The sequence below is a fragment of the Ceratotherium simum genome, chromosome X (assembly GCF_057802395.1).
Source record: "Ceratotherium simum simum isolate JZ-2026a chromosome X, ASM5780239v1, whole genome shotgun sequence".
In the NCBI taxonomy this organism is placed as follows: domain Eukaryota; kingdom Metazoa; phylum Chordata; class Mammalia; order Perissodactyla; family Rhinocerotidae; genus Ceratotherium; species Ceratotherium simum.
In genome coordinates, this window is record NC_141940.1 from 85,765,351 (window position 1) to 85,779,892 (window position 14,542).

Consider the following 14,542-nt stretch of genomic DNA (forward strand, 5'->3'; position numbering starts at 1 on the left):
TTTATGCTGGACATAGGCCATAGAGAGGGTAGAGATAACAGAGGCCAAAGCTCTGACAGCAGAAGGAGATAGTAGATGTCACAGAATAGTGGTTAAAAGTGTGTGCTTTGGAGCCAAGATCTGGGTTCCAATACCAGCTCAACTCCTTATTAGCTATTTAACAAGTTACTTAACCTCTGGAGCCCTTACTATATCTGTGAAATAGGGACTTATGAATTTATTCAACAGATTTATTTGGTACCAACTACATCCAGGAATAAAGCTGGGCACTAGGAGAAAGCAGTTTTCAAGACAGTCACGGAGCTTAAAAGGGAGATGGTAACGATACTTACCTCAGAAGCTTATGAAGATTAAATTACATAGTAGAGTGCTTAGCATAATAACTGGCACAGAAAGCACCTAATAAAAAGTCTTATCATGAAGGGTAGAGAGAAGGATAAGGAGGTTGCATGGAGAGTTCATATTGGACTCAGTCTTCTGACGTCTTCCACCTAAGTAGTAACTAGCTGTTCAGTTTCTGCAAGAGGCCCACTTAGCTTTCTCTATTGACCAAATCCTTGGGGCCTGTTTAAGAGGCTATCAGCTCATATGGTTATAGGAAATAATTCATTAGAAGGTCTAATGAGGCTGCTATATTGCTTGTGTTTCTTGAGCCAGCAACTGGCTAAATCGCAGGGAGGTCATTTGATTAGTAAAGGAAACAATGACAGTGCTTCTCAACCCTAGTTACATTAATATGTATATGTAACATACACATAATATATATACATAAAATATGTATACATTAATATGTATGATACTAATGTATCACATGGGAGGTCCCCCCCCCTAAAGCCCCAGTAGATAGTTGTATGTCATAGCTGCACGTCCTTCTAGTTGCTGTATGTGGGACGCGGCCTCAGCATGGCCGGAGAAGTGGTGCGTCGGTGTGCGCCCAGGATCCGAACCCGGGCCGCCAGCAGCGGAGCGTGCGCACTTAACCGCTAAGCCACGGGGCCGGCCCAATGGGAGCTTTTTAAAACAATACTGATGATAGGAATGGGACCCAGACACTAATTTTTTTTAAATTTTAAATTGTGGTAAAATACGTATAAAACTTATCATCTTAACCATTTTTTTGTGTGTGTGAGGAAGATCAGCCCTGACCTAACATCCATGCCAATCCTCCTCTTTTTGCTGAGGAAGACTGGCCCTGGGCTAACACCTGTGCCTATCTTCCTCCACTTTATATGGGATGCCACCACAGCATGGCCTGACAAGCAGTGCCTCGGTGCGCGCCCGGGATCCGAACCCGGGCCGCCAACAGCAGAGCGCACGCACTTAAACCGCTACACCATGGTGCTGGCCCCCATCTTAACCATTTTTAAGTGTATAGTTCAGTAGTGTTAAGTATATTCACATTGTTGTACAACCAAGACGCTAATTTTTTAAATAGCTCCCCTGGTGATTTTAATATGTAGTCAGGGTTGAGAACCTCTGAGCTGGAATGGAGAAACCTTACAAACGGTTAAATTCCTGAGCCTATTTCCTCATTTGTAACATGCATGTGAGTGAGTCCTTTCCTATTCTTCATCTATCTATTCCAAGGTCCTGCTCCTATTTGGACCATCATCTATGCTGTACTTCTTCATTTCTGTCTTGAGCTCCTGTCATAAGACCCACCTTTTCCCCAACTACTATGACTTCAGCTCCTTCTAAACTCTTTAGTCACAGACTTAATTCTGTCATCTCATTCTTTTATCTAGTGGTGCTCATTAATGATGGCACATTTTAAATGGGTTGTATGTTGTCTTATCCTCCAACTTAAACACTTTCACCTCTGAACCTCACTTTATTACATGATCTAGCACCTTTTGGGCCAATACCTAATCTCTTCTACCAGCAGACCTCACATTGACTCACAGGTTGGGTTGTTTTGTCACCTCTCTCTGACTGTTTCCTCTTCTCTTAAAATAGTGATATGTGAGGTCCCTTCAGTAGTCATTACTATTATTTGAGCAAACCTACTATGTGCCAGGCACAGTGCTAAGCCCTTTATATGCTTTTTCATTTAGTCTCAAAACAACCCCACTGAGGCAGTTACCCTTTTTACAGATAAGGAAATTGAAGCTGAAAAGTTAAGTAATTTTCCCAAGTTCACAAAGCTAGAATACAAATCCAGGTCTGCTGGACTCCAAAAAGTATCTGTATTAACTGTAGTAAGAATCAGGGCCCATCTCCAAACCAGCCTGATTTCCCAAGTGCAAGTTTAATGGAAAGTCACCAGACATATCTAACAATAAGCATAATTAGCAAATTAGGGACAGGGGTAGCTGCCTTTACATATCTCATTTAATACAACCACCTCATTTTACAAATGAGAAAATGGAGGTTTAAGAGGTCTGTAAACCAAAAAACCCATGCTTGTTCCAGTATGTACCCTGTATCCTCCCTTTAGGGATCACCTTAGATAGAATGCCTCAGAGTCACTGGGTCAATAAATAAAGGTAATAGATTTTTAAAAACACTTTAAAAATCCTCATTTAATCTTGAATATTTCTGATAGTTCTCTTACTCTTCCTCCAGGGCTGTTTGCATAAACATATGCATGATTCTTCTACCTAAATTATCAAAGGAACAAGGGATCTGACCTCATTTGACAGTTTCCCAAGTCACTGTAGTGTGGTGAATGAGAGATGTGGGAGGAAGATTTCCAAATGCACTTTTTTCTAAAGGTGGACCATAAACGGTGTCAATATGAAAGGAAATACTACTTAATAAGTTTGTGCAAAGGACACATTTTGAATCCTTGCTCGTACCATAAACAAATACTTCTACTCCTGAAATTATGAAACAAACACTGGATATAACCTCATGAAAGATATATAAAAAGAGTACATGCTAATCCTAATAATTAATTGAAAATCTATTCTAAATGTATTAGAATTATTATTCATGCAGTACATCTGAGAGCCAGTATGGCCCAGGGTTTTTCCCATGAGCTTTGGAGTCAGACGGACCTGGGTTTGGATCCAGGTTTCATCATTTACTAGCTATGTTACCTTGGTAAATTCTTTAATCTCACTGATCCTCAAATTTTCTCTGTCAAGTGGAGACAGTAATAGGATAGCTTATAGGATTGTTTTGTAAATTAAAAATATCACAGGTAAAGGCCTAACTAACAGAGTAGGTACTCAGTAAATCATAGTGACTATTACACCTATGGCTCATTTACAGGTGTGGAGAAGAGGTCCAATTCAAAATTTGTTGGAGCTATAAATCAAGAGGTAACACACAGCTTGGTTAGTTTGTTCAGCGAGCATAATGTACAGGACTAAATTTTTAAAATCTGCTAACTTAGATATGGTAAATGAAGAACCAGTTTAAGCCAGATGATTGCGGTGACTATGACAGCATTTTAATAAGATAACACACTCATTTTAACACAGCCTTTATTTTCTTTTCAAAACAAAATTTCCAGGAAACAAAACAAACTACTTACAATGGTTGGGTACAAAGGAAATAAAAATCACAGTTTCAAAAACCAAAATCAGACAACTGCTTAAAGGCAGATCACTTGGTTTACCATAAAAAAAAAGAAAGTTAATGTCAAGAATGATTAAAATTAAGTTTAAGAACATTCTATATAATGCTACATTCCCCAATTAAGAAAGGAGATTTCACATATACAACTAAATGTTAAGTGTAGAGAAGTGGCTAAAATCCTGCATACTTCATAGTAAATTATGCATGAAAGTTTATTAATTGCATAAACTTCCTGAGTGGCTCCCATGCTGTCCTAGGTCTACATGCTTAATATTCATATCAAACAAATTACATCTTTAAGTGATTGAGCATGACAGACCTTGAACAACTAACTGCACTTTCCGATCAGTCACTATTTCTGCTGAGGGTATGTTCTGAATCACAAACCTCAATCTGAAATCTTAAGTTATAGTGGAAAAGAAATGCAACTCAAAAAAAAAAAAAAAAAAGAAAACTGGAAGGATGACAAGCACGCATTTAGGAGTTTATTTTACACTGGCACATTTTTTCTCAAGAGCCCAGTTTCTCTCTTCCCTTCTTGCTTGACTTTCAGCCTTTTTTGTTTGAGTTTTTTTTTTAATTAAAAGAAAACCTTCCAGGATGGGAGCTGTTGGTTTGTACATTCTTCCACCTATCTCAGTTGAAAATAACTTCAGCATAACCTAGTTACTATCCCAGGCCCCAGCCTATGTTGGCTGTCAAGGACCCTGACCAATGTTTGTGTTCATCCTTCGCTTACAAAGACTATTTCCAGAGTGACCTGAAAGCATTTGGCTCCATAAAAATTTAATACTAATTTCACTTCAAAGGATTTTACCAAGTTGGAGTGTCACCATTTTACACTCTACATTGTTTGTTTTTTAAAAAAAAAAAAATTCAATCCCAAAAATTACATTTACCAAATCAATGGCCTTTTCTACACCCCATTCCAGCCCCCTTTTTGGTCTTCTAAACACAGTGGGGGGAAAACAAGTCCCTAATAAACTACAGAATGAAAAATGAACAACCCATTCTAGAAAATGGCCTGCACACCACCTCAAATATCTCAAGTTTTTCTAAACCAAATAGATGATTAAATAACTGAATCCCAAACTGATGGCAAATATACCTCAGGAATGTACTTGTGCATGATGCCTGAAATACAGTATTTACTAACATTAAATATGCTCTAGTGTTACACAGTAAACATGTGAAACAAGTAACATGTGGTTTACAAACATTTGCTGAGTTTTCTGGGAAAAAAAAGGAATGCATCATTTTCATCACTCAGAGAGCAAAGAAGAAAGTCAATGCCTCCAATAAACTTTAGAGATCGGATAAACAGTTACCACCAACTACAATTCAACTAAAAGCATACAGCCATTTTAAGGTAACAAAATATCACTGCAAATACCTAGCAGTATGCTAATATGCTGAATGACAGGCCACTGCTGTAGGATTTGTCAAATGTTTCACTGTGGTAGTTAAAGCAATTTCAACCCATAGCCCATTAGGCACACAGACAAGAAATGCATCTCTCATAAAAGATGCAAAGTTACAGGCACTGGACTGTCTAATTTAGATACTTTCTTACCATTTGTTTATTTTACAAGTAAGTCCTCTGTTGCCACCAGCTGGATTTATTCCTCTGTTCTCCATTCCCAAATCCCCAAAGCTTATTTCGCAGAGGCACATGGCTCTCATCACTTAAACACAGATTGGTGGCAGAGTGATAGTCCCTCTTATCCCAAACTCATAGTTAGCACTGGGACAAAGAGGCAGGCCAGATTTATAACCTGAAAGAATACTAAGAATCAAGGCAAAAAAGCAAGTTCCAAAGGCAGTGTTTACTTGTGCACCCCAAAACAGCACTGAAAACGAGGTAGATAAACAAAAGTAATTGGACTGGAATTAAATCTGGGGCTCTAAAATGATACATCCCATCATACTGTACATAACACTCCACACTCAATCCAAAAATCGCAGCAGAAAAGTGCCTTTTAAACTTTCACAGATAATTTTGCTGTCAAACCATTAGAATTCATGCTTGATATAAAATTGGCAAGAAAAGGATGAAAAACAGAACGGATATTTGTTATATTACAGCAAATTACCTTAAATAGAGATTCAAGACTGCTACAAATATACACAGGGTTAATTGCATTAGATTTACACCAATACTGGTTTCATATTCTTATGATGTTACACCCAACTTCACAAACATAGCAGCAGGTACTTCATGATGAAATGCTCACATTGCCACATATGGAGATACAGTACTATTCATCAGACTTGCACTTTGAGAAGTAAACATGGTGGTTGGACATACAGACTACCCCCCCAAATCAACTTTACAAGCAGGATGGTTTAGTACAACCTTTTTCTCTTCTACAAGAAGGAAAATGAAAAGGACAGGTTTGTGTGTTTTTTGGAAATGGGTAGAAGGCCCTTGTTATATATAGTAGGCTCTTTGTTAAGTAAGAAGGGAATTTCTGAGCTTTACCTCAAGAACTAATTATTTCTGGGAAGGAAAAGTACCTCAGCAAGGACTAAAACAGCACTATTATATGATTTAGCAAAATTATGAAATAATGCAAAACCCCTAGATAGAAAACTAGCCAACATTTACAGTCAAAGTGACTATAATCTGAATCAAACATTTAAGTAATGAGAAAAATAAATTAAAACCCACGGTGGTATGAATAACACTTTCTTCATTTCTACACAAACTCATTTTTTCTGTATTTTTAAACTTACACGTTACATATACATAACGTATACATAACATATATGTTAACCCAACTACTGCAGTCAGCATGGAGACAGCAGTACACTATTCACCATCTTCAAACTTTAGAAGACTACTTTTCTTTCCAGCAAAAAATCTGAAAAGATTCTAAATATTACAAGGCACTGCAAAAGTCTGCAGGCAAACAAATGATGAATTATATATAAAACAGAGGTGGTGGCAAAATGTGGGACATATGATGTAGAGCAGCCATTAATCAATGTAATTGTGCATGTCATCCATGGAGCTTTTTTCATCCTGGGGTACACTGTTTAAAAGGACTGCCACCAGAGAAGACGGGATCTTAAAACCTGCAGTATTTTCACTTTAGAGGTTGTAAGTCTCAGTGTAATTACACAAAGCCAACTCTTATAATGAAACACGAGTAGTTTTAAAGAATACAGATTTTAGGTGCATTGTTTTTGTACACATGGAAAACACTCCAATGCAAGCATTTGCATTACACTAATGTCCTAAAATCACTTCAACTTGCAAACCAATACTGTCGAAGAAATTTGAAGAATCTGTACATAAGATTTAGAAAGAATCATCCAAACCAGAGTATGTTTTATGAAAAGAAACTATGGCTCTTATCAACAGCAATTCTCAAAATGCTGCCCTAGATGCCCCAAATGATGGCGACAGGATCATGATGGTGAGTGTGATGGTTAGGTAAGCAATATAAGACACATTTTTTTAAAAAGGGTACTGAATGTCTATGCAAAAAAAAAAATACACCTATTAAGTTTTCCTCATTACCTGGCAAACTCATGGGGTAAAATTTTTAGAGGAATATGGAGGAAAATCTGTTAACAGAAGTGTTGGGTGATAATTTGGAATGTTTACCAGTAGACAGAACTCATTATTAGGTAAAGGTGAACTAGAAATGACCTTGAAATCTTCAGAGTGGAAAGTAAGTGTTTTAAACATGTATATACGGTAGTCGATAAATACCATTTAAGAATTCTATTTGGGTTTCACAGACTGAGCATTAGGTAACTCTGTGACTAGCCTTTTAAGATTATTACAGTTAACCTTCTTAAAAACTATAAGTATATATTTTGACATTGCCTCCCCTCCTCCTAAAACTGGATAAAACCCAGTAAAGTGCAACTTGACAGTGATCTCGCTCAGATTCTAAAGAGGCTTCCAAAATCATCTAAGATCTAAAATCATCTAAAATGCTATAGATACTAACAAGAACTTATAACAACTAAAAAAATGGTAATCCAAAAAAAGCTAAGGGCAACTTAAATAGTATCCTTCTAGGGTCTGCTATCTCACTGCAGGACAGTGTATACCCCACATCTCTTAGAACCCTGTAAAGCCAGTGTTTCATGTGTAAGTCTCAAAACCTACCGTGTCAAGTAAATTTCATTTCAGAAGAATGGATCAATAGAGGTGAAACTTCAATCCTCTTTCTTAGGAATACAAAGATTCCCCCCAAAATGAGATTCGTATCAGCTGCAATATATCCCTTGCAAAAGAACGCAAGCCAACCAATGCTTCTCAGATGCTCAAAAACAATGCAGTGTGCACATGAGAACAAGGAGATAGCTGTTTTGAATTATTAGTGAAATCCTAAAGCGGCTACAGTATCTGCAGAATCGAGGAACTGTTACAGTTCTGTTTTTTCCTTTCTCTCCGCCTCACCTAAAACAAGGCTTCACTCCTACTGCTGTGAAGACGGGAAGAAAATCACATTAAAAGGGCTCATGTTCTATAACGGTTGACAAAGTTATTCTAATTTTATACACCAAAACATTTCCTGCAGCAAGTTACTCTGCCTTCTGTGAAAGGTAAACCTAAGATAAACATGTGAAGAATCCCATAAGACTCCGGCTGTTGGAGGGTCTCACTTCATCCACGTTTGCGGAATATCAATTTAAATAGGTTTTATACATTTTAAAGAAAAGTATCACCAGCTGCAGGTAGCAGCAGTAAAAAATGGAGGCTTCTCAGCAATGCATGGAAAGTGTCCTGGAAATGGTAATGCTCAAGCCGAGCTTATTAAAGCATTCTGAACGGTATTTTTAAAAAATCAAGTATCAAAGAGGATAGGTTTTGAAGTGAAAAAACATTTCCGTGTGCAGTGTTCTATGTATAAACTGCACAGTTCTACAGAATGATGAGCTATATCAAATACCACATTGGAACAAAACAAATACAGTGAAAAGTAAACTCAAACGAGGGAATATACGGCAGAACCCAAGAACAAGCAAGTTTAATATCTTAGGTGTCCTGAAAATAATTCTGAAAAAAATCTCCTTTTTCTTCATCATCTACTCCGATTCATTTGGGACCAGGAGGGATCGTGGATGGATTCTGCACTGATGAAGCTGGAAACGCCTGCAAATTCATCCCTGGCTGGAACAGTCCCCCAGATTGAGTAGGAATTACTACAGACTGTTGTGGTGTTCCTGAAATTCCTACCCACTGTACTGGATACCCTGGCCCCCCCACAGCATTATACTGACAAACATGGGGCATTCCATATGAGGATAATGGCCTAGGAAATGAAGGGAGTGAGAGTCCTTGTGGCAAGGAGGTTGGGGCAGCTCCACGGATTTGGGACAGAGAAGAAATCCATGTTGATGTGTAGCCCATAGTAGATGGAGTATTCTAACGAAAAAAAAAAAAAAAGATCAGTTTATTTGGTAGATGTTTTTACCCATCTGTATTGCTTCCTATTCTTTTTGGTTACCATTTTTGGAGCACCTTTGTGTGTGCTAAGCATACTTACATACCTTATTTCATTTCATCTTCATAACTACCCTGCAAGGTAGGCATTTTCAGATGAGGAAACAGAAGCTCAAAACTAGTAACATGCAACACCACTAAGCAAGTTAATAAGGAGTTGAAGATTTGAACACAGTTCCAGTTAACTCCAAGGCCCCTGCTAAATCTCTGTTCACAGTTTAGTGTCTCTTTTCCTCATGCTAGTACTACTCTTCTATTTTTATTTCCTTCTGCCAGTCCCAGGCATTATCTCATTCAGCACCACAGACAATAGCCCATCTGACTACATATTTCTTGGGAAACAGAGGAGCATGATTTAATGTGGCACAGGGGTAAGACCCTGGCATATAGTAGGTACTCAGTAAATGTCACCTCCCTACCCCCTTCTAGTCACTATCTTGAAGTCTGACATTTCTGCTATATTTCTGAAAATTTAAATTCAAGACAAGTACATTTTTGGCAGTGATGAGAAACTGTATTCCTGCCTGACTCTTCTTTTTTTTTTTTTTTTTTTTTAAAGATTTTATTTATTTAATTTTTTCCCCCAAAGCCCCAGTAGATAGTTGTATGTCATAGCTGCACATCCTTCTAGTTGCTGTATGTGGGACTCGGCCTCAGGATGGACGGAGAAGTGGTGCCTCGATGCGCACCCGGGATCCGAACCCAGGCCACCAGCATTGCAGCGCGCGCACTTAACCACCAAGCCACAGGGCCGGCCCATGCCTGACTCTTCTTACCATATCATACTGTGATTATGCATATGTATAGAGATTACTGAAATCTTAGGCACATGGGAATAATAAGTCTAATGGAAATAAATAATTCTCACTTAAAAGAGAGCTTGGTATCAGTTCCAAATGCTTAGTTCTTTTAAATTGAATGGTCAAGCTAAAGCTCTTTCAACTAAAGTTTCAAACTAAATTTAGGGTAAACGTTTTTAGCTTGACTCAAGAATGAATGACACTATCTCTTGAGTTGAAAAAAGAACATTTATTCAAAGTTCAGTAATCCTTTCTTCATATCAGTGTTTTTTTTCTGTTAAAGTAAAATTAAATTTAATACTTTTGATTCAAAACAGCACATATAGGATGATCACATTTTTATAAACTTATTTCCATGTACCCATATACAGACATAGAAAGATATCTGAAATGATGTTTATCTAAAGTTAGTGACAATTGTTTCTGGGTGGTGGGATTTAAAGATGGTATTTTAAAATTTGTACTTTTCTGCATTGATTAATATTCTATAATATTATTTTATAAACAATAAAAATGCAATTTTTACTTTTAAAAAAGACTGAATTGGAGATGACTTGTTATACTTAATCTTCTCTTGGATATTTCAAAGGCATCTCAGATTCAAATGACCAAAACCAAACATATGATCTTTTCTCTACCAAAACACACTGCCTCTTTATTTTCCCCATCTTGGTGATTGGTACACTGGAATGATAGCCAGTTATACCAGCCAGAAACCTACCCTTGACACCTCCCCTCTGCCATACATCCATTCTATCCCTAAACCTGGTCTATTTTATCTCTTAAACATTTCGTGGAATCTGTTCACTTCTCTTCATCTCAACTTCTCTTTATCTGGATTACTATGACTAACTCTTAATTAGTCTACCAACATCTACCCTTACCCTCAATAATCTCTTCTTGCAGAGAAGAGTGATCTTTTCAAAAAGCAAATTGGATCATGTCAACCCCAGGGCTTCAATGGCTATCCATCTTTCTTAAAGACAAAGTTCCTTATCATCACCACTTTCAAGACCCTACCTACCTCCTTAGATTCGCTGTGCACCAACTCCTCTCTGCTCTCTTCACTTCAGCCAAACTGGCCTACTTTCAGTCCTTTCATGCTCCCTTTCCCCATACAGGGCTTTTGCATACGCTCTTCTTTCCACTTGGAATCATATTCCCTCCCCTTTTCACCTAGTTATCACCTACTCATTCTTCAAATCTCTGCTCAATCATCACTTTCTCAGGGACACTTTCCTTGATTTCCCTTTACTAGGTCAAATTTCCCTTACTGTATGGTATCCTATATCTCTCCTTTGTAGTCCTTATTACAGCTGCAATTTTGTATTTATTTATACAAGTCTGTTCATATCTAACTGTCCCACCAGAGTATAAGTTCCATGAGAATAGGGAACATACTTGTTTTTGCTCATCAGACCTAGTGCCTAGCAGAGGACCTGGCATAAAATTGTGGCAAAATTTTCTAATTAAGGCTACAGACAGTAACATGCAAGAACATTAGATAGTGAGACGGGCTCTCCACACAAAGATATAATCAACTGGACCTAAAAATACAAAATAATTACCATATGTAGGGTACTACTATGTGCTAGGCACTTTATAGGTGTTACCTCGTTTAATCATCACAGCAATCCTGCAAAGCAGGTAGGTATTATCCCTATTTTAAAGACATGGAAATGGAGGAACAAGTGACTTGTCTAAAGTCACACAACTAGTAAATGACTGAGCTGACACTGGAACCCAAGTCTGTTTAAAGATCTTCACCACTTTTATTCATACTCCATTTTCTACTAACTCTTCCTCCAAATATCCGCCATCATACTGCAATAAACCACCCTGTTACTAGTCAACAAAAGCCTCCATTCACATAGTACTCAGAGAATCTCTCAGTGGCAGCACAAACACATTTATGCCTTGAAATTTGCCTCTAAAGGCTTCCAATTTTTACAATGGTAATACTATCTGTGTATAAATCAGTGCCAGGAGTAAGAAAAATACACAAGGCCCCCAAGCTTACACTGCTTACTAGTTTGGGAAATCCAGATTTTGGAAATTTTCATTCAATGTTAAGACTAAATGTATTTTCAGACTTTACCAAACTATATGCAATGACTATCCACAGACACATACATGTACACGAATTAACAAGACACACACACAGATATATCTCTTTCAAATATGAGGGTTCAGATTCTAAGCCGTGATTTACACTTTAACAGATTTACGCATTTTGAAAAAATGATACTTACTTTAAAAGTTCAAAGACAGAAAAGTACAAAGTAAAATAAGGCCCAAATTCCACCATCCAGCATATTGTTAATGGCTTTACCTATTTCTATGCATATAAACATATATCTAATGTATATAATTTTCCATAAATACTATATAAACACTGTCCTATAAGCCTGCCTTCTTCCCACTCCAGAATGCATTATGGACATCTCTTTACATTTCAATTGCATATATACCTGACTAAGGACATATGCAATTAACTAGGCATCTTGTCTACAAACTTAAGACGCCTTTTATAATATTCTAGCTTAAAGAGCTTTAAAATTCTTTTTCATACTGAACAAATAACATAACTTATTGGCTCTAAGAATATTGACGTACAACCTAAGATAGCTTTTCCTCAAAACTCAAACTGTTCTGGCCCCACAGGATTGAATTAACCCTTACTCCAGATGCCTTTTTTTTTTTTTTTATACTTGATGGTTTTTTTCAGGTACAATAGTCTAAAACAAGGGTCAGCAATCTATGGCCTGCCACCTATTTTTGCCAGTTGAGTTTTAATGGAACAGCCACGCCCATTCGTTTATGTGTTGTCTATGGCTGATTTTGCACTACAACAACAGAGTTGAGTAATTGCAACCACATGGCTTGAAAATATTTATTAATTGACCCCTTCCCAGAAAAAGTTTGCTGACCCCTGTTCTAAAAGATAATTTGCTCAAAGACATAATAAATCTAGTCCAGAATAAAAGTCTTCATGTTGTCAAGTCACACCACTCTCTCATAGTGACTGTAACCACAGGCCTAATTGAATCGATTTTTATGGTCTTAGTTCTCATAAATAAAGAGGATTGGGTATAAACAACTTACTTCATATACTTTGTTCCAGTTGTCTGTCTCTAGTTTGTGTTGACTCTGTTTAAGTTGGTTTAAACTTGGCTTAATAAGAGAATTTCCCACTGTTTCCTTTGTCCAGTCATCCACCAGTTTGTGTAAGTCATCTGTGAACATCCCCTTTTTACTAGCTGCAGATTGCTGGCATGATGCTGCATGACTCTCCACACAGAGTGGACCTATAAGAAAAAACAGGGAAACCATGAAAAGGAATTAAAACTGATAAATAAATATTCTTCTTTGGCCAACAATGGAGTTGACAAAACCACACATGGGGTACAGATAGGGTAATCAGACATTTTTGTTTATCTGAGACAGTCCTGGTTTAAAGCTGTTGTCCTGAAGTAATTAATAACAGTATCCCTTTCACTCTCAAAAGTTTTCTCTTGTTTGGATGGCAAATTATATGGTATGGTCACCTTAGGTATAAGTCAAATATAATAAATAGTAATCTCCAAAAAAATTAGTATCAACCCTAATCTTTTCATCATTTTTCTCAGATAGATACTTAGAGAGAAGAGTTAAAAAACAATCACAGAATGTTAAAAGTAGAAAGAACCTTAGAAGTCTACTCCAAACCATTTTCTTTATAATGGGGAAATGAGGCGCAGAATAAGTAAATTGACATGCCTGAGTTCTTGCAATTAGTTACCAGCAGAGCCGGACCTGGAACTCTAAAACCTAGACAAGGACTCTCTCTCTTTTCAGTATACCATACTGACATTCAACAAGCTTCAGAAAACTAGAATCTCATTTAATTTTTTTACTGATATTTCTGTTTGTTAATGATAAAAAGAATGTGTATCTATCCAACGAACCTGAAATCAACAATCCAAAGAGGCTCATGCACCCCTATGTTCATTGCAGCATTATTCACTATAGCCAAGAAGTGGAAGCAACCTAAGTGTCCCTCGACTGATGATTGGATCAAGAAGATGTGGTATATATATATACAATGGAATACTACTCAGCCATAAAAAAAGACAAAATCGTCCCATTTGCAACAACAAGGATGGGCCTGGAGGGTATTTTTTTTTTTTTTCTTTTTTCTTTTTTTTTTTTTTAAAGATTTTATTTATTTATTTTTTCCCCCCAAAGCCCCAGTAGATAGTTGTGTGTCATAGCTGCACATCCTTCTAGTTGCTGTATGTGGGACGCGGCCTCAGCATGGCCAGAGAAGCGGCGCGTCGGTGCGCGCCCGGGATCCGAACCCGGGTCGCCAGCAGCGGAGCGGGCACACTTAACCACCAAGCCACGGGGCCGGCCCTGGAGGGTATTATTTTAAGTGAAGTAAGCCAGAAAGAGAAAGACAAACACTGTATGATCTCACTCATATGTGGAATATGAACCAACACATGGACAGAGAAAACTGTATTGTGGTTACCAGGGGCAATGGGGGTGGGGGGGTGGGCACAAGGGGTGAAGGGAGACATATATATGGTGATGGACAAACAAAAATGTACAACCAAAAATTTCACGATGTTATAAACTATTAAAACATGAATAAAAAAAAAAGAATGTGTATATACAATAGCAGAAACAAGGATGCAGATGGTTTGCGAGGCTCATGAGTTCTGGAGCACAAAATGTCCAAATAGAGAAAAGAAATCAATTACAGATG

General features: G+C 37.5%; 1 protein-coding gene across 6 annotated transcripts in view; it reads right to left on the bottom strand.

Annotated features, from left to right (window-relative positions):
* Positions 1 to 3,414: 3,414 nt before the first annotated feature.
* Positions 3,415 to 14,542, bottom strand: part of WNK3 (WNK lysine deficient protein kinase 3) — a 153,773-nt gene continuing 142,645 nt past the window's right edge. For all 6 annotated transcript variants that reach the window (XM_087427038.1, XM_004443218.3, XM_087427043.1 and 3 more), the window contains 2 exons: positions 12,898 to 13,100; positions 3,415 to 8,914 (listed from right to left, as the gene is read on the bottom strand). In XM_087427038.1, the coding sequence (XP_087283164.1) occupies positions 8,585 to 8,914; positions 12,898 to 13,100 (533 nt within the window). In that variant the 3' untranslated portion in view covers positions 3,415 to 8,584. The remainder of the gene's footprint in view (positions 8,915 to 12,897; positions 13,101 to 14,542) is intronic.